Below are 21166 nucleotides of genomic sequence, written 5' to 3'. Positions count from 1 at the left end.
GAAACTCGTCATACTGTAGGTATGAGAAGATCTATGAGGAGGTGCAGGGTCTGGAGCCGGTGCATGTGTTCCTCGGATGGATGAGGGTGGATGGCCGGAGCATGAAGAGTGCCTTGCTCAACATCATCAAAAAGTGGAGCTTCATGTTCAAACAGCACCTCATCGACCACGTAATTGACAGGTGAAGTATATTGTTTTTAAAGCTGCTACAGCTTCATTTGGTCCGACCAGTGGCTTATTGAGGCTGTACATCAAAGTAAACTGACTGTTCTGTACTGGTCACATCACAAATCCAAAAGAAAAAAATGTGCCAAATTATTGTCACAGTTGTGGACCAAAAATAACAGGAAACACAACAACAGGAAGTAAAGTTACAGACACGCGGAAGAGTAGAATTACAAAATAAAACAGTAAACAAGAAACCCAACACAATTATGTTGGGTTCAACATCAGTGGATTTTGACAGGTGTTTTTGCTGGTAGAGACAAGATATGAAGTGTGTGAACTTACTGTCTAGTTAGTGACGGACCTAGCTTGGAGAACAATCGTAGCTGACTAGCACTAGCTTGACTAGCGTGTTCCAGGCTTATCAGTGTGTTAACTGGTAGTTTGTCAGCTACAATGGCTCATCAGCTAGCTCTATCCTACACTTCCCATAATGACACATGATTGTGTCTCTCGATTAAACCTTCCCTGTTGAACAAACATCTGTATCAAACTCTACACTTCCAGTTTGTTATACTACATTTATATTTATATATATTTTCTGTTAGAACATAAAAATAAAACCCTGATGATGTTATCATCTTAGCTTGGTGACTAAAGACGATGACATCATCAGGGTTATTTTCTCAGACTTGCACAAAACTCTTAAAGCGCCACAGGTCACATGATACATCTGCTTTCACACGCTGCGTGTTATTCCCTGTGACGCATGGCTGACCTTGACTGTGTCTAATTTTACCCATCATGCCCCTTTAATGATCATTGCCATCTATCCCCAGTCTGTCAGATCTGGAGAAGTTCATCAGTGTGGCCGAGGCTGGCCTGAGCCAGCGGGTGGAGGAGGGTGACTACAGTGGCCTGGTGGGGGTCATGGGTCACCTGCTGGCTGTTAAGGAAAGACAGAACAGTACAGATGCCATGTTTGAGCCCCTGCAACAAACCATCGCACTGCTGAAGGTGTACGAGCAGGAGCTGCCTGACGTGGTGTATAAACAGTTAGAGGTAGGGACTGATGTTCACATTCTTTTCTGCAGCACGTATTCCTTCTCCTGTTTGTTTCGCCTGAGACAGAGCCATTCCTCTTATTTTTCTCTGTGTCTACCAATCGCCAATCTCTGTTCTGTGCAATTCATCATCTGTCACTGCTGCCTGCTTTGTTTTTATCTCCCTCTTTTCATCTCCCGCTCTCTGTATCTATCTGTTTATCTATCTTCTCCATGAGCAGGAGTTGCCAGAAAAGTGGAACAACGTAAGAAAGCAGGCCGTGTTAGTCAAACAGCAGGTGGCGCCTCTACAGGCCATCGAGGTGGCCGGCCTGCGTCGGAAGTGCGCCTCCTTCGACGTGGAGCAGCACACCTTCAGAGAACACTTCCGCAACAACGGGCCCTTCAGGTACAATGAATATCAGCGTGTTTGGGAACTTTTTAACACCTTTATGTATAAATTATTAGCAAACAATAACAAATAGTTACTCATTATAGTGTAGTTATAAGCAGGTATAAGGTCCAAGTCCTATAACTGATTACAGGGGACATTATAACACAGCTGTATACATAATTAATTATATATGATTATACACAATAACAAATATAATGTTATAGATTATTTTATATGTTTGGAACATAAATGTTCATTATGACATTTCAATGTCATAATGAAATTTTTCCCAGTTCTAAAACATTAACGACTAAAAATCCAATCAGAGTGTATATTAAAACAACATATCAACATCTGTTTTATCCAGCGCCCTACTGAGCGCTACATATGAGATTCAATTCAGGCGACCGCGCACTATTTAAGGTTCAACAAGTTAATCATGTGTTGTGTGTCAAAAGTCTAAATCTTGAGCCAGAGACTAAGTCTTGACTCCAATCTGATCTTCACTAAGGCTCCGGAGAGCTTCAGAGTTGAGCCCAGCAGAGGTTTTGTTTTCTTTGCACAGAATACAAGCGCTTTTTGTTCAAAACATCATGGTATAATGTCAACATTGGTACCACCCATTTTCATTCTCCTTCAATAAAATAATAATATCAAGATCACATGATTCTTAGTATCCAATCAAATCATTTGGGCTGGGTTTTCTAAAACTACTAGCATAACAAATCTATATCAAAACTGCTGACATAGCATGCGCCCACCCCGCCCATACCCTGTTCAACTTTATTTCACCTTTTACCTTTCCTTGACCACCCTCCACAGGCCAGGCGAAGACTGGGCTGCGTTTCTGCCTCGTGTCTATGATTTCTACCTCATGTCTATGATTTCTGCCTTGTGTCTATGATTTCTACCTCATGTCACATAAATATAAGAAATATGATTCATTTCTATCATATACAACGTATGAGGACATATTTTATATGAAGTCTCATTCATCATCTGATTGTACACCTGTTGTGAATATTCAGAGGAGGAGTTCTAGTTAAATCAAAATGTCTGCTTACAACTACTTCATTATGTGTTACAAGCAAAGCAAGATTATTCATCAGCTGTAAAATGAATGTTAAATAGGAGGGAGGTTATATCATTTGATTGGAGTGTTCCAGAGTCAGTCACACATTTTACTGTTTCCTCTCCTTTCCTGAGTTCAGGGTGTCACCTCTCTGCCTTCTCACTCCATATTAGCGGAGTGTTATCTTGAGGTTCTCACACTCGACAAGCCTAATTGAATCTTACCATAATGATAATTAATTCATAGGTAGAGATGCTTCGTCATAATGTCTAATTGTCAAATTAGTTATGTGTGTAATTGGTCTCTTAATAACCTGGTGATTATTTCCCCATTAATGTCATGGAAGTCATTGTTAATTGTCAGCGTGTTCATTTAGTGCTGGAGACTCCGGACTGGCCAAGTCCGGGTTGGCATATCTGCAGCCCTCCATTACCTAAACACAGCCTGATTCATATTGGGCTTGTGCAAATGTGTGTGTGCGTGTGTGTGTGTGTGTGGGGGGGCTCATGCATCTGTCCAGGTTTGACAGCAAAAGCCCCTACCAGATGTTGGACTCGTTCCACCAGCAGATCCAGGAGCGGGAGGCAGTGATGGCCTCCCTGGTGGAGTCTGCCAGCCTGTTCGAGGTCACTGTCTCCGAGTACAAACAGCTCCGACAATGCAGGTAAGCCCAGAGCTGAAAATACCATAAGCCTGTGCCAAATTCCAAACTAATGAGCCGTTATGGCAGAGTTGCTCGTTCATATTCACAGTCAGTATCTAAAGAGTTCCACTTTTCATGCTGATTTAATTCACTTTGTCCACTCTCCTTCATGCCCCAGGCGTGAGGTGGGCCTGCTGAAGGAGCTGTGGGACATGATCACCGTGGTGGAATCCAGCATGGCAGCCTGGAGGACGACCCCCTGGAGAGAGATTCATGTGGAGGACATGGAGCTGGAGTGCAAACGCTTCTCTAAAGATATACGGGGGCTGGATAAAGAGGTGAGGGAGGAGAGCGGGGAGGCAGGAGAGAATATTTAATGTTGAAAAGTGTGGGAGGCTGAAAAAAAAAGGTGGATAGGAAAAATCCGATCTTGAAAAGTGCATGAATAAGTAATTTCCAACTGCAACTGACCGTTTGCTAAACCCCTCATAACAGTGATTATCCTATCATAACCTTAGAAAATGTAACTCAGCACAGCAGGCCTGCCATGCTTTGGATTTCTCCACAGGTTGTGCAGAGGGCTGGAGTGACAGAGATAATCTGAATTAAAGGAGTGATGGTGCCTCTTTTAGTCTGTTCAAAATCACAAGAGCAAACGTGTGAGGAATGGATTAAACAATGTTTGTTTGTATCTGCTCAAATGTAACCTGCAACTGACAAACTAGCTTATTACTACCTACACAACAGAGCATTACTTCCAAAGGATAAGTAGTTTGTTTGGTTACAGGTTACTACTTGTTACTACTTCAAAAACCCAGTTCATGATACAAGCTGGTGTAGAAGCTGTTAAATTGAAGCTAACGTTAGCAGCGTTATTTTCCTGCTCTTGTATTTGATGCTTACAGTCCAGCAACCACAGCAACATTAGCATCACATTATTTGACATATTTACATCAGTTACTCATGTTCTCTTAACATTACGTTAAATGTGAATAACGTACTGTTTGAAAATACAAAAAAGTATGTAAGTTAAGCAGCCAAAACAAGAATAGAATTAAATAAATAATAAGCAAAGCAAAACAAGACTGTTCATTATTTCTTCCACATGAATAATTAACTGGTGAGGGTGCTAACTCCCCCCTGAGGCATTTATCTTTAACTTTAGCCTTTAATTAAGTTAGATATTCCCAAACGAGTCAGCTGGAAGCATTAAAGAAATCAGGAGTTCTCCACCAACTCATGAAGCCAACGTTAGCATAATTAGCTAGCTAGCTAGCTGCATAGCTGATAAACTCATCAGAAAGTGATCTTGTGCACGGTGTGTGAAATCAAAGAGCCACTGTTTAAGAAATGATTCATGGTTTGAAGTAGTAAATCCACCCGTTAGCCTGTATTCAGCTGTGCAAGCTCATAAAGTGTAGCGACAATGAAGAAGGCAGCTAGGGCTTAGCAAGTCAATTTAGAGTTAGTGCACTGTTAAGTGCCTTGCTCAAAGGCAAAAAGAGTAGTTTGTCAGGGGAAACGAGAGCAATAACTTCCCTCTGCCTTTACTCTTAACTGCAGCTGGGAGTTACAGGCCCTCGAGCAAGGCTGGGAATGCTAAATGTGTGTAAATGGAGGAACGAATGTCAACTTCACTGAAATGAATGAAACAAAAATAAAATCCTGATCTGCAGCTGCAAGCTCCCTCATCTCTGTCAAAAGTCTCTGTACTGACTCCTGGTCTTTATCTCCGATAGGTCAGAGCGTGGGACGCCTTCACAGGTTTGGACAGCAGGGTGAAGAACCTCCTCATCTCCCTCCGGGCCGTGGGAGAGCTCCAGAATCCAGCCATACGAGCCCGACACTGGCATGAGCTGATGGCTGCTACTGGAGTCCGCTTCACCATGGACGAGGTTCCCAATTTATTTCAGAGATATAGATGATGTAGCTCTATTCAGGACTCCTATAAAAGTTTTATTTTTAATATCCAAAACAGGCGGTGGTGCCAATAATTTAAAGGCTCACTTGAAGAGCGGAGGCGTTTCTCCCCAATTATTTTCATATTTTCTCTCCCAGCTCCATCTGCACCCTCGCTGGACGTCTTTGAACTGTTTGTTCTGCTCCAGCTGTTTAGTTTGTACAAAAATGTATTACAGAGACTAAATCAGCCTTATAGAACCAGTGTTATGATTTAGTCACAGACTCACTGCTCCACTTTTAGTAGGTTGGAGAAAGGTAGTTCATCTAGTAGAGCGTGTGCACCGAGTACCAAGACTGAGTCCTTAACACAGCGGCCAGTTTGTCTGTCTATGTTCAGCTGTCACCATCCAAATGAAGCCATAAAACAGTCCCTCCCTCCAAAAAGCAATCATTCATTGAAAGAGTGGAACAGTCACATTGCGAGAGCTGCGGTTTTAATTAATATTTACTCAGTTGTAGCTAATTAATGTAAATTCCTTTAGTTGGCCGAACATAAAAGAAAGTGCTGGCTCGGTTTGTCTCGGGTGTTCTCTTCCTTCCAGTTTTATTATTTGATGTGATGATACTATGTAGACCACAAACACCGGCCTGGAGCGCATTAATTATTCATGATGAATTAGTAAATAATTTAACATTGGTCATAGAAATTACAGTTTAAATTCCTAAAAGACTGTACCGGCCTGTAGGTAGTGACCCCTCTGTCACTGCAGCTCTGCGGTTTTATTATGTCTGCTTTCCACATGACACTGTGCGTCCTTATTAAACTCAGAGCCGGGGCCTGCAGTAATGTGTTTCCAACATTATCTTATTATATATATATATATATATATATCTATATTATATATATATATATATATATGCAGCTTGTATGAATTGCAGGTGAGGTACTAATGTGGCTTTGTGTGAGCAGGAGACCACTCTGGCTGACCTGCTGCAGCTCAACCTGCACTGCTTTGAAGAGGAGGTGCGGGGGATCGTGGACAAAGCTGTGAAAGAGATGGGGATGGAGAAAGTCCTCTCCGAGCTCAACTCCACGTGGACAGGTACAGGGAGAGGAGGCGCGACACGTGCGTCTTCCAACCCGCCACCCACAGTTTATGACCTCTTGACTTCTGTCGCTCCCGCCCAGGTATGCAGTTCCAGTACGAGCCCCACCACCGGACCCAGATCCCTCTGCTGCGCACGGACGAGGAGCTGATCGAGACTCTGGAGGACAACCAGGTGCAGCTGCAGAACCTCATGACGTCCAAGTACATCGCCCACTTCCTGGACGAGGTGTCGTCATGGCAGAGCAAGCTGTCTGTGGCCGACTCCGTCATCTCCATCTGGTTCGAGGTGCAGCGCACATGGACCCACCTGGAAAGCATCTTCATTGGCTCGGAGGACATCCGCTCACAGCTGCCTGAGGTAACAGTTAATTACAGCTCTATAGGTATGCCTCAGTGACAAGCTCATATGCATGCAGAACTTAACCTGCGCCCTTGTCTTTGCCATATGAGCCCAGATAGCATGACAGTAATGGCTGTTAATTAAGGATGCATTAATTGGCTCATATTCCTAGTTTAGGAGCGGAGATTTACACGACTTTTTAATTGCTCCCACGATGTTCGGGTTGAGCTTAAACCCAGATGTTTGCTATTAAACCTCTGATTCTACCCCCCTTCTCCTTGGGGAACCTAAACCCCATGGCTGGGCTCCCTTGTGAAATCCTCCGCAGGACTCCAGGCGCTTCGAGGGGATTGATGCAGATTTCAAAGAGCTGGCAAACGCCGCGCATCAAACGCCCAACGTGGTGGAGGCCACCAATAAAGCGGGCCTGTTTGGTAAACTGGAGGACATCCAGAGCAGGTGAGAGTTCTTTCTGTTTCTACTCCTTATGTCTGTTGCCAGGGGCACTCTCATACAGGGTTTATGCTTCTTAGACAGACAGACACACACACACACACACACACACACACACACACACACATACTGACTGTGTGTGTTTCTCTATAGGCTGTCTCTGTGTGAAAAAGCTCTGACAGAATACCTGGACACCAAGCGTCTGGCCTTCCCCAGGTTTTACTTCATCTCTTCAGCTGATCTGTTGGACATCCTGTCTAACGGGACCAACCCGCACCAGGTGGCTCCACTAATTTTTGCCTGAGGTCTAGCAATGAATTTAATGCTTCAGTCTGTTCACACAGGGTTTTTTTTGCAACATGCATAGCACTTCCTACAAGTTGCTTTCTAACACTTTTTTAAAAAACGTCTTCGTTTGCACTATTTCACTCCAACTTCCAGTGCTGCTGACTTCCACAGTACCCGCGGCAGCCACACAGGGGCAATGTCGCTCATAGTTTTGCAGCCCGGGCCCAACCTCCATCATCAGGACGTTGTCTTATGCATTTCCACCCTGGAGAAATAAATCACTGTTAAGCCCAACTTGCCACTAAATCTCTCTAAGAGGAAGTTAGCAGGCATGCTGCACAACATGGGTCTTGCCCTCCTCTAAATGATTTTGAAAAACAGTAATGAAATGTTATTTATTTGCGCGGCACGGCAAAGAAAATAGCAGCCGGTCCGTGAGCTGAGTGTAAACTGGGCCCGAGCCGAATGTGTCTGTTTGTTTGCTCAGGTCCAGAAGCATCTGTCTAAGCTGTTTGACAACATGGCTAAGATGCGATTTGAAGCAGATGGAGAGGGGAATCCTTCTAAGATCGGCCTGGGCATGTACAGCAAAGAGGAGGAGTACGTCCCCTTTAATCAGTCCTGCGACTGCTCTGGACAGGTAAAATACACCCGCTTATCTTTTATTCATGTTTTTGAAACTGTGCAGCTCAAACTTCCGCAGGTTGAGCTAAATGCTAAAGACATTTATTATGTTCATTAGATGTGACGCTGACAGTAACGCTCCGGCTGTCTGTAGATGTGACAGATGAGGAAATTCACTTACCTGCCCTTTTCCGCAATGGAAGAAAATATATATCAGATATAGATATCACAACCCCACGATAAAGGAGACAAATGAAATTGAGTCTGTCGTTGCCCCTAGGCTTTTGCATATCAAAGCCTATAAATCCATTAATTTTCCATTACATTCCATAGTATTTGCCTGACTTCACTTCCACTCTAATGCTTATTAATGACCTCATTAGGGTCCATTGATAAGAACGCCCGTCGGTGCTCACGTGACGCACATTGCAATGTTTTTCTCCATGTCTATTCAAAGTCTTTTATTTTGTTTTTTTTTGTCAAAGGTGGAGGTGTGGTTGAACCGTGTTCTGGACAGCATGCGCTCCACGGTGCGACACGAGATGACCGAGGCGGTCATGGCCTATGAGGACAAACCCAGAGAGCAGTGGCTGTTTGACTATCCGGCTCAGGTAAACAGGCTTGGTGTATGTATAGATTTAACGGACGCCGCTCGCTTTATCCAACATCAGTTAGATCACCATCGGAATCGTGTCCAAGCCTCTCACTGATACTTCAGTCCACTGCACACACACACACTCACTAATGCTTTGCATACACAGTCTGCAGCCAGTTTCTGTTTTGAATATTTTGAACAGCGAGAAAGAGTGTGGCAGGAAGTGAGTATAAATATGGGCATGTGTCTGTGATACTGGAGCTCTTGTCCCTGACAGGAAATGCTAATGATTTTCTGAAAGTTAGTATTCTGAATGACAATGACTGCTTTGGGTGTGGTACACACAGAGCATCAGTTTAAAACAATAACTACTTTACTAACTTTCCCAACAGTCATGCGGTATTGTGATTATACAACACTTACCCACTCAAATAAAACAAGCAGTCCGATCCTTAGTAACAACTATCGTTAAAGCTTTCTAGAGATCGTGCAGTAACTGAAGAAACACCACGCGTATAAACACTAAACTGACTTGCTAGTTCAGTGTTGTAGTGATGACGATATCTGCTATAGAATAGTTTTTCCTGTGAAGTCCATGAACTTCAGCATTTATTTTTAAGGTAATAGCGCCGTGTCTGGGACTCAGCTGATGGAGAATGATCCAAACAACCAACTCCACAGTGTTGTAAAGTACAAAAATGTCTTGAAAATCAATCAATATTTGACTAGTCGACCTTTAGTCTTCAAAAACAACATTTTCTCTGTCCTCACTAAACTGTTTGACATTTGACTGATGCCCTGCAAACTAATGAGGTACACACCTGTGTTAACAAGGTACACACATGTATTAACGAGGTACACACCTGTGTTAATGAGGTACACACATGTATTGATGAGGTACACAACTGCATTAACGAGGTACACACCTGTATTAATGAGCTACACACCTGTGTTAACGAGGTACACACCTGTGTTAACGAGGTACACACCTGTATTAACGAGGTACACACCTGTATTAACGAGGTAACACATGTATTAACGAGGTACACACCTGTGTTAATGAGGTACACACATGTATTAATGAGGTACACAACTGTATTAACGAGGTACACACCTGTATTAATGAGGTACACACCTGTGGTAACGAGGTACACACCTGTGTTAACGAGGTACATACATGTATTAACGAGGTACACACCTGTGTTAACGAGGTACACACCTGTATTAACGAGGTACACACCTATGTTAACGAGGTACACACCTGTATTAACGAGGCACTCTAACAGCTCCGTAACACATGCAATAATTATTAAAGAAAGCTGAAATTGTAAATTCAGATGTATTACTTTATTGAAGTGCTTCTAGCGGACTTATTCATATTTATTTATATGTTATATATTTTCAGGTCGTGATGATGTGGAAATAGAGTATATATAGAGTATTATATTCAGTGATGAGTCAAGTGTGCTGTCATGCTGATTTGAGCACATTCTAAATGTCGAGTTGACCAGTCAGATTGCTCGGTTGGAACTACTTGTTGTATAAGTAACATTAGTAAATATGTGAATAGTGAAAACATTGTACTAGTCTCTCAGTGTTGTAACAGTTTCGTGTCTCAAACCATGCTGTGTTTGGTCCTTGAATTTGATGGAATTGGCCTTGGAATGTCCTTGAAAAGTCCTTGAACCAGGTACACACCACCACAGATAAAAAAAATGAAACTAATTGAGTGCTGCATCACTCCTCTTCATCTTCATATTTCTCCCATTAGAAGTGGATTAGCAGCATGAATCATGAGTGATGTCAGTTATAAATCAACAGTGTAAGAAATGGCACAAATATGTGCATTCAGTCCTTGTGCATTGAGTGCCTGAGTTACTAATGCAGCAGCTCATTACGCAGTCAGCTCCTGGACTGATCCTGGTGCTGCCCTCCAGACGCACCCTGCCAGAGGAGGAGAGCTCGTAGGAACACATCAGCGGTGGAATTTCTGTGAGACCGCTCAGCTCAGAATGATAACACAGTGATATGATTACAAATATTTAGTTTGGACAGCTCCAGACTGTAACTATTACTGCAAATATGACTCATAGAATCATGATATTCTATCTAATTTTAAGCATATACTGAATTATTATTGATGAATAATTCTCATTACAGTTGGGGTCAATAGACATGGTAAACAAAAAGAAAGGTGAAGTGTTAGATAAATGAAAAAAGCACAAAATGTACAGAGAGCAGTGCAGAGTGGAGCAGGTGGAGGTGGAGATGAATGTCTGAGGTAAATGCAACAAGACACCTTCTTAAATATCTGAACAAATCAAAGTGTATTTGCAGTCTGCTTGAGTTCACATTGGAGTTTATTCTAATGCGTTTGCATGACTGTCATCACATATCGTGCTCATTAATATCAGCCTAATTACTTGTTCCTAATAATCAGTGCCAGTCGCCCTGACAAATACTGACATTTGCAAATAGCGTGACCTCAGTACATGATCAATCTCCGTTACATGTCTGCCCCTATTATTTGCATGACCCTCCCCGTAAATTTGTATGAAATGAGAAGAGACATTCGAGCAAATGGCGTGCACACTGTGACCGCAGTCTGCTACATTTGGCCCTGAGTGTGTTCCATTTCTTTTGCAAATCTTCCCGCTGTTCATTTGTGGTCCGATGTTGCACCAAAATCTGTGACTCGTCACTTTCTGTGCAACTACGTAAAGATTCTACTTCGAAAAACAGGCAGGTAGTGATGTCCATACACTGCCTGGCACCAGCATCTAATGATCAGGTCACGGAATCTGACAAGTCACAGAATGAGGTGTACTTTTCTCAGCAGTGCCTGCAGGTCCTCCTTTCCAGCTGCATATGAGCCCTCATAAAGCTTATTGCTGTAAATATGAATGTGACAACTTTTTCAGCTTAAGATCTTCTCTTGTGGATCATTACAACTGTAGCCCTTCTCCATACACATGTGCTGCCTTGGCTCTGATTAGCATCAAAAAGAGTTGCACCTCCATTTATAACAGGGCCACCCGCTTGAAGGTATGTCTTGGTCATGGATGTATAAAGAAATCTGCATACAACATTGGAGGCAGGGCTACTTTTATTCTTACAATAGCTACTCAGTGGCGCATGAAGCCAAATATATAGAATTATTGAGATCCTTTGTATATGCCCATAGATGCAATCCTATGGTTTAGCCCTTCGCCAACTTGAATGGGCATGACATGATTTATTTACATGGCAATTGGATCGAGATCAATTTCTTATCATTCAGACATTTTGTAGTTGTTGTAATGCTCAAATATTGTATCAACCAATATAAACTTATGGGTCTTATCAAATGATGGACGCCATCGATGTCATCACATGGTTTGATGTCAAATTGGCTTCAAAGCCCAGTGCTTGGCAGAATAAGTCAGATTTGTTGTTCAAGTACAAGTGAGCGAGCAACAGCATTGGTGGTTCCGCAAGCAACACAGTGAATGACAACAGTTCTAATGCACAAATAAACACAGCCTCTGCACAATCCCACACAAAGAAGCCACATTGCTTTGCTCATCTGTCAAACACACAGACCTGTGAATCTTTATACATCCGACGTAGTCCATCTGACATTACTGCAAGCCTCCTAGAGGTGGCTGGGCTGACTTTGGCTCGACCTGATAATCGATCTGGGGAGCTCGGTGCATTTTAATCGGTAACATAAACACAAATGAAAGCATGATTGGTGGATGGATTGACTCGATAATGTTAAGGCCCTACTGGACCGTAAAAGGACACTGAATAGAGAGAATTTAGTGAGAGAATCGCAGAGAAAACAGGATTTTCTCAAGAAGTGAGGCTGACATCTCCCTCCCATCTTCAGTTGAAATTATGCTTGACTGTAGAAAAGGAATTTTGAATATTGTTTTCCAGAGGAAGAACAAGATTATTTTGACGTTCCATACCCATTAATGTCAGAACACATAAACCCTGCTCAGCCTGTTTGGTGTTACTTGAATCTGGCTTTCCACACTTGTCAGCAAATGTAAACTTTGCATCGCAACCTAAATTTACCAGTGATATGAAGAGGAAACTGTTGTACAAATGATAAGCTGCTAGTTTAATGCATGAAACAAATGGACATATACATATTCATGAGTTGGCTCAATTCCTGTTGTTTCATATTAAAATGATTTTGTTTGAAATGGATAGAAGTAAACCACCAGAAACATCTGAGTAACCTCCTACATAAATCTTTTTTCTCTACACAAGCTGGTTATGAATGAATTTCATTATCTCTCATTCAGGTGGCGTTGACCTGCACTCAGATCTGGTGGACGTCTGATGTCGGCATGGCGTTCGCCCGTCTGGAAGAGGGCTACGATAATGCCATGAAGGAGTACTACAAGAAACAGGTGTTCCAGCTCAACACCCTCATTTCCATGCTGGTTGGGCAACTCACACCGGGCGATCGGCAGAAGGTCATGACCATCTGCACCATCGACGTCCATGCCAGAGACGTGGTAGCCAAGATGATAGCTCAGAAGGTGAGGAAGTGGGTGGGGGTGGCATGATGGACAAGTCTGGCCAAGAACTTACACTGTATAAATTCTTATGCAGACTCTGCCATTGCGGCTATAATTGTTGAGAGGCTATTACCAGTGAGTAATGCACTTAAGATATTCAAGTAAGGTTTGTCATCACCATAATTAGAGGGTGGAAAAGCACAGATTATGTCTGGCTTCACTTCACGTTTTGGTATTCTCTCTTTTATATTCTTCTAGGTGGAGAACTCTCAGGCCTTTGTGTGGCTCTCCCAGCTGAGACACCGTTGGGACGAGAAGGAGAAGCATTGTTTCGCCAACATCTGCGATGCACAGTTTCTCTACTCCTACGAATACCTGGGCAACACACCACGATTAGTCATCACTCCTCTAACAGACAGGTATGGAGCTGTCATTCATGCTGTGTTTGATCAGACTGAGAGGCAACAAAACATCACCATCGCCCGTCAGCCGACTGATAGGTGAACTCATTTTTAGCTGAGCGGTTAAGTTTGCTGCGCCAGCAAGCTCTCCATGACGTTAACAATGACAGTAGTGGCAGATTTAACACCAAGATTCTCTGTATTTATTGAAACAATGCGTTCTTAAATAGGACTCAGTTTTACTGAAATGACACTAGTTGCTGGCAGATTTTATCAGCTGTAGCTGTATCTTAAATAGTCGTAAATTTTGACGTCGATATAGTGGATAGCCATGCAGTGGCTACTCATTGAAGTTGTTATTTTGGATCAGGGTTTTGGTAAAGTTTAAGCAAAATGTAGCTAGCTAATAAAAATTGGCAGCTAGGAGAGGTTAATACAGTAAGCTAATTAGCTAGACATGCTAATGCTATTGCATGTTCTGTTAGAGCAGGGGTGTCAAACTCAATTGCACAGGGGGCCAAAATCCAAAACACACTTTAGGTCGCGGGCCGAACAGGATAAACATTTACTGAACACACTAAAACTAAACTTATAAAACTTTAAGACTTTTAAAACTTAACTTTTTTGAACATAAATATGAATAAAAACAGACAGGAATATTATTCTGTAATAAATCAGTCTTAAACCTTAAATAACTTATAATATTTTGCTCTCCATAAAGATATATCCTGTCAAAATTATACAAGTTAGAAATAATGTAAACGTTAAAAGAAAAAACATTCAAATTTCTTTACTCTTAGTAAACGTTAAAAGAAAAAACATTCAAATTTCTTTACTCTTATGTCTTATTTATATAAAAAAATAAACTTCAATTTTAAATATCCCAAAAGATTTTGCTCTCCATAAAAATATAATCCTGTCAAAATTATACAAATTCAAAATATGAACATGCTGCATAACAAAACAAACAAAACCTGGAAATATAAATAGAATTCGTGCTTTTCAGCAATAACAAATCAAATCATTCAGTTTTCTTTGCTCTTATGTCATTTTATCTGAGCCTTTCTACTCAGGCTTACATTTGCCAGCATCTGCTTTTTTGTCTGGACATAAGACGTCAAACACCTTGATCATGCAGCTCTTCAGAAATTCTACCTTGGTAAATGGCCCTGGCTGATTTGGCGATCTCCTCTGCCATGATAAAACTTGCTTTCACAGCAGCTTCACTTTGTGATTTTGCACAGGTAAAAAACGTCTGCTAAAGTGTCAGATTCTTCTTTAACTCTTCTGCTTTCTGTATCTTCTGCTCTGCATTCAGGTCTTTCAGGTTTTGTCTCATAGTGCCGTCTTAGATTAAATTCTTTAATTACAGCCACATTAGCTCCACAAATGAGACACCTGGGTTTACCGGCAGTGTCATTAATAACAATAATATAAAATGATCTCGTGGACCGGATATAATTACACGCCGGGCCAGATGTGGCCCGCGGGCCTTGAGTTTGACACATGTGTTAGAGCCAAACGGCAACCTCCGTGGCTGTGAAGTGAAGCCAATGCGGAAGTGCCGAAATTGTAGTTCATCAAACGTCCCCTTGAGGCTGGCTCCAGAACAAGTCAGTCTCCATAAGTACCCATGTTAAAACTGTAGTCAGGGTGAATTTTTATAGAACTCACCTGTTAAAATTTTATTAAGGCCTAAAGTTATGAATAATTAAGAGCATGACCGCTTTGATTGACAGGTGGGTGCTTAGATTAGCTATCAGGCGGATAAGGCAGGACTATCAAAATGGTTTTGAGCGTCAAAATGGTTCTTCAGAAACCTGTAGGTGACGTCACGCATACGCTGTCCATTTTTTATACTGTAAGTGGTTGGCGAAACACTGTTTAATCCATTCTTTAGACACCATCCTCCAAAAATTCTGAGTATCTCTTACTACAGTCTCATGCCCACAGCTTCAGCATGCACAGAAGTCCAAAGCTTCACAGGCCTGCTGTGCCTGGTTACGGTTGCTAAGCTATGATTAGACAGTTGCACTTCGGGAAAGGGTTAAGCGGAATGTCAGTCGGCCACAGGCTGGCATCCTAAAGAAGCTGAAGTGAATTGGAAGAATATCTTGCATGTCGTCCAATGCAGTTTAGTTTGCATGAGGCCCATTCAAAGTCCATTATAAAGACATCTTCAAAAATCCATTTGTGTTGATGAAAACTGATTTTTTTTTTTCCTGTAATTGAAAAACAGACGAGAAGATACAAGCGTCTTATCTAATAATAACTGTGTGACGCATTGTAACAACCTTCATTTGAATCATTATGTACACCCACCTCAATCCAAACCTTTTAGGGCAGCTCAGCTCGGGCGCTCTGCCAGCATCTTGTTTGTTCACACGCACATGTTTCTGCAGGATTCTGATAAAGTTTGAAATGCACAGAGATGAATACCTGCCTGTCAGAGGCCTTTGGCAAAACTGCAGCGTTTGACTGTGTGGTTTTCCAGACTGACCAGTATTCCCTTTGAAGCCTGAACAAACAAAAACAATGGGCTTTGATGGGCGGATCAGCGGCTGCGTAGCAACACTTCACCATATGGTGCATGCCCTCGCCGCGGCTCGCTGCGACTCACACAGTTTGACGCTGGCTTTCGTTTCAACAATGGACCATGGATCGAGGGGCTGGGTTTCAAATCCTTTAATCCGCAACTAAAACAGAGAAAACAGCTAAAAGCATGTTTGCTTCATGATATTGTCACACAACTTTCTTTGCGACAGAGACTCATCTTGATGCCGTCAAGTGAAAACAGTATAACACCAAATATCACATTAGCTTTTCACTGTGACATTCTGCATGTTTTAGTGTTCCTGTAGGATTTTAAAGAGCCAGTTCACTCAAATAATGTCTCACTTACTACTTGACAAGTTCATTTAAAGTCCATGTAAAGACAAATCTTCTTCAAAAGACAATTCTGAGAAATCTTTCAAAATACAGTAAATATGTTAGAAAATAGTTGCTGAAAACATGTCAAAAGACTTTGAACAATATTAGTGAAATGTGGGTGGTCCTTAAAGGGTGGGTCGATGACACACTGAGGCCACACTGAGCAGAGAGACGAATTCACTGTTTCAAAGTGTTTAAAAAAAATGTCTGCTTGACTGCTCCCACGAGTGGGTGTGGCTTCAGCACATTCAGCAGACTGAGAATACTGCTCAGAATACTGATTATCCAATACTAACTAATTTCATAAACATTTTTAATCATTCAAATTTGGTTGGATGGTTAACTTCTTCTTTGGTCTGACAAAGTCAGAACACACATTTATTCTTACTTTATACTAGCACCTAATATCAATTAAAAGTACTTGACATACGGTCAGTCGGTCGATAAATAAGCTGAAACAGAATAGGGCAACATTCAGACAGAATCTGTTGCAGTGGTGAAAAAGCAGGTTCTTGTATTTTTGAGTGGAGGTTGTCTGCTTTGGCTGCCGTGGTGCAGGCAGCAGAGGTGCAACATAGACAGTGAATGAGAGTGAGCGAGCGCCGTCCTCGATTAAGACAGCTAATTAGAGAAATAAAGTTATTTTATGATTGACAGACAGGTTATGTTCGGTTCATAACACACTGTGACAGGAGATCATAAATGTGGAACATCATTTAAGTGGTCGCACATCTGCTAATGAAGAGCAGCGCATGGAAGCTTTATGAAAAAACAGTCAGCAGAGGACCTTGTGTTGAAACATTTTGGTCATAAATAAACTTCCACAGTCAAATCTGATCTTAATTTGGGTGAACTCACTCTTTATATTGTTCATAAACACTAACCTGAACTCTAATTGTTCAAACATAAAACCATCTTAATAACAGCAGTTTAGCCAAACAAATAGTCCTTATCAGCCCCGTTCCAGCCTCTTCACTGCTTCTCAGTCAGTTTGAGAACAGATTTTAAGATTTTACTGATTACCTTTAAAACACTTCATGGTTCAGCTCAAAGCTACATTGCTGAACTGCCACTCCCCTATGAGCCATGGCGCAGCCTCAGATCCTCAGGCAGTGCTCTACCGGCTTTCCCTAAGTCCCAGATCAAACCTAAAGGTTACCGGGCTTCTGCAGTCAGCACCTCTCAGTTGTAGAACCCCCCTGCCTGAAGACCCGAGGCTGCAGAATCAGTGACATCTTTTAAATCACTTCTCAAAAAGTAGAAGAGAGTTCAAACACGCCGTTTCATCACCAAACTTTGTTTGTTCTTTACTGTTGGGTGTTGTAGTCCAATTTGAAATGTTTGAATCCTGCTTTAACCACGTGCTGCACTTTGTTTTGCAAAGCGGTGCATAGATAAAGTTAATTATCATCGTTGTTATTACATGTGCATCTGCTGTGAAACTATTTCTACTGAATCCAGGTCTGTATGTTTGTTTACCACAGGCTGACTGTAGTCACTATGCTCTGTTCACCTTCTGCAGCAGTATAATTAGGCTAAAGGAATGACGCTCGCTAATCTATAACAGCAGGACTGTTATCGGCACAATGTTAGCATTCGCTCAATATGTACTGCAGGATCTCCAGAGCTGCACCATTATGCACAGTGTTAGGAATATTCTACCCTGCTCACACACACACACACACACACACACACACACACACACACACACACACAGAGCAACAGAGAGAGGAATGGAGGGAGAGTGAGTCAGACAGACAGACTGATATATAGCTGTTTCTTTTAAAAACACTGTAATAAAACAAGTCACCTTGTCACAACCGCCCAGTTCAGACTTTCGTCTTCTATCTGGCTTTAGTTATTCCGTGCAGGACATCCTTATCCGGCCTCCGAGTGATTGTGAGATTTTTGGCCATATTTCAGGGGAGAGGCATAAAGCCCGTTGGCGCTGGTATCCGGATGATACACTGTATACAGATGGGATCATTTGTCTTCTCTGAGCTTCTGCCTCTCGTTATGCTCTCCAATATTTTCCCCTTCCATACATCATCTATTAACCAGCAGCTCATTAAAATCATTGCCATATTGATATTCAAGGCAAACCATTGCGTTTATTGCCCTGATCAATAAAGTTCTGATTGTCTCCATCAGTTCACATCGGCGCTGCTGCTGGTTTTTATTGATGCTAGATGGGCACGCTGTTTGTTAGTCCTGACAGGTTCCACGGGAGAAGCAATCACTGGTGTCGCTAATCAGCCAGCGTGATAATCAAAGCACAGGAGCAGATTATATTATCATATAATGAGGTTATGTACGATGATGGCTGAGGCGACACCCAGGGGTTGTCAGTGCTGGTTACAAGACGGTGTCAACTCAGTCACTGGCGCTGTTTACGGCCGGGTGCAGTTTTTGGAGTGGCACTTTTTCCAGGACGAATTTCTTTAAAGTGGAATGGAATCATTTTCATCATCCTGATGGGGAGATTTTAACTAAACGTCTGCCAGGACTTTGAAATGATTCACTGTATATTGCTATTTAGTTTGAACTGAGACTTTGAACACAGATAATGAATCATAAATGGGTATTTTCTTTCAAATTGTTCTCATACTTATGAGATGATGTGGTCGTATTGGAGTTGAATTCCTCTTTGAAGTGCACCATCTGTGTTGTCTTCAGCATATTGTCTTACTGAATGCAGTACGTGCAGCCGTTTTAGCCCGCTGTTGATGATCCTCAGCTCTCAGTGCTCCACCTGTTGAATGTGCACTCTGACTCTATGTTGAATCATCTATGTTTGTTTGTTTACAGATTTTGCACTCCATTTAAACTTCATTCTAAAAAAATATTTTTCCACACTTGGTGGTTTAAAGACGGTTTCTCAAGATGGAGTAAGACTAGCTTAGCATAAAGACGGGAAATTCCACAGTACACGTATAAACGCCTCTCAAACTGAGCAGTCGACTTCCTGGTTTTGTCACAGTGAAGTTGCCAGGCAACCAGCCAACACACTTCACAGAACCTGTTGTACTTCCTCTACAGCCACGGAAATGTTCCCATTTCTGTGTGTGTACAGATCAAACAAACAACACACAGCAACAAGACTCTGATAGCAGACACTGCTATCACTTCACATGCTAAGCTAACCTCCTTTCTCCATACCGTAGACACAGACATGATCTTACCATCATGCCTGCATGTAAGCAAAAAGATAAAAAGAAAGAAAGATGATCATATTTCCCAAAAGGTCCAGCTATAGTTTAGGTAATGAATGAATAATTCATTTTAAATATAGTCACTAAATTGAAGCTAACTGAAGTCGTATTATTCAATTTTAAATGTACATTTATTTAATATTGATCACCGATCTAAATTAACAAATGTTTTCTTTGATTCTTGTTTGATTTATGTGATTGTTTGAAAATAATCTTCTATTAATATTCTGATGGCACTTCTTTGGACTCCATAGAAAAAGTGTAAACTGCAGAGAAAAAGTTCCCGGAACTGCAGTTAGAATTAGATTACAGTTACATTGTTAAAGGATTACTTGTGTTAAAAAAGTAATCAGATTACATCACATTTGTTTTGATATTCTAAAGTAATCTGACATAGATAGATAACTCAAAAAGTTCCAGTGCTTGGCTCCTCGTTGGTGGATCATACGTGTGTCTTGTGTACATTCAGGTGCTACATCACCCTGACCCAGTCCCTCCACCTGACAATGAGCGGAGCTCCGGCGGGTCCCGCCGGCACAGGGAAGACCGAGACTACCAAAGACCTGGGCAGAGCTCTGGGCATAATGGTCTACGTATTCAACTGCTCTGAGCAGATGGACTACAAGGTGAGCGAGCGCGCACGCAGCTCTCGTGCACTCTCAGCATGTTTCCATTCATCTCTGCCTTTGTCAGCGATATGCTCCGTGTTTGTCATTAAAGTCGTCAGCCCGCCTTCACGCGCTCCTCTTTTCATCTCCATCCTCTTATCTTTGCCGTCTGTCTGCTTCCACCTTGAAAGAGAAACTGATCAGTTAAACTCTGATTCTGATTTCTTTGCTAGACCTCGTCAAAATGCCCTCCCCGTACCCAGAATCCACCTTGCTTTATTATGCACTCTTGTATACCCTTACACACACACACTTTCTGCATACTGAGTGCCTAAGGGAGACATAAACATAATCTTCACAGGGGCGTCATTACAGTATAGAGGCGTACACAACCCCCGGCTATACACACGGCAACAACGTGTCAGAGAGAAGTGTTAATATACTCCAGGAGGAACACAGGCATTAGAAGCTGCTTTCAAAGCCCCACACTGTTATTCACATTCAGTCACGCACACACACACATGAGTTGAATCAATCCTCCAGTCAGCTCCGGTTTGCGTCAGAGAAGGTTTCCTCGGCCCTGTAATTGGAAAGAGAAGTCAGCTGGCTGCTTCATCGTGGTCCAGCTGCTCTCCGGAGGGCTGTTCACCTGCTGTAAAGTCTGCGTTGGGAGAAGTAAAATGTGGGTGGCAGACATTTCAGCCTTTCCCTTTTTGCCATCAACGCCTTGTTTTTATTAGAGCAAGGCCTTGTTTATGTATCATCCTGTTATCATGCGCCTACTCTCAGCCTGCTGCGCCGCGGTTCTGTCTAATTGGCGATAACGACTGTGTCTGCCTCGCCGCACGCCTTATCCGTCAGTCACATAGGGT

General features: G+C 42.2%; 1 protein-coding gene across 3 annotated transcripts in view; it reads left to right on the top strand.

Moving 5' to 3' along the window:
- The window catches only part of dnah9 (dynein, axonemal, heavy chain 9), a 155278-nt gene that overhangs the window by 26860 nt on the left and 107252 nt on the right, over positions 1-21166 (top strand). For all 3 annotated transcript variants that reach the window (XM_027289342.1, XM_027289343.1, XM_027289344.1), the window contains exons 19-33: positions 20-181; positions 1005-1227; positions 1451-1617; positions 3195-3338; positions 3496-3655; positions 5057-5212; positions 6190-6322; positions 6409-6686; positions 6997-7127; positions 7275-7401; positions 7897-8049; positions 8519-8644; positions 12924-13163; positions 13401-13561; positions 20156-20312. In XM_027289342.1, the coding sequence (XP_027145143.1) occupies positions 20-181; positions 1005-1227; positions 1451-1617; positions 3195-3338; positions 3496-3655; positions 5057-5212; positions 6190-6322; positions 6409-6686; positions 6997-7127; positions 7275-7401; positions 7897-8049; positions 8519-8644; positions 12924-13163; positions 13401-13561; positions 20156-20312 (2518 nt within the window). The remainder of the gene's footprint in view (positions 1-19; positions 182-1004; positions 1228-1450; positions 1618-3194; positions 3339-3495; positions 3656-5056; positions 5213-6189; positions 6323-6408; positions 6687-6996; positions 7128-7274; positions 7402-7896; positions 8050-8518; positions 8645-12923; positions 13164-13400; positions 13562-20155; positions 20313-21166) is intronic.

The sequence above is a fragment of the Larimichthys crocea genome, chromosome XVI, assembly GCF_000972845.2.
Source record: "Larimichthys crocea isolate SSNF chromosome XVI, L_crocea_2.0, whole genome shotgun sequence".
Taxonomy (NCBI): Eukaryota; Metazoa; Chordata; class Actinopteri; family Sciaenidae; genus Larimichthys; species Larimichthys crocea.
Note: the sequence above shows the minus strand (reverse complement) of the source record. Positions and strands in the feature narration are given on the sequence as shown.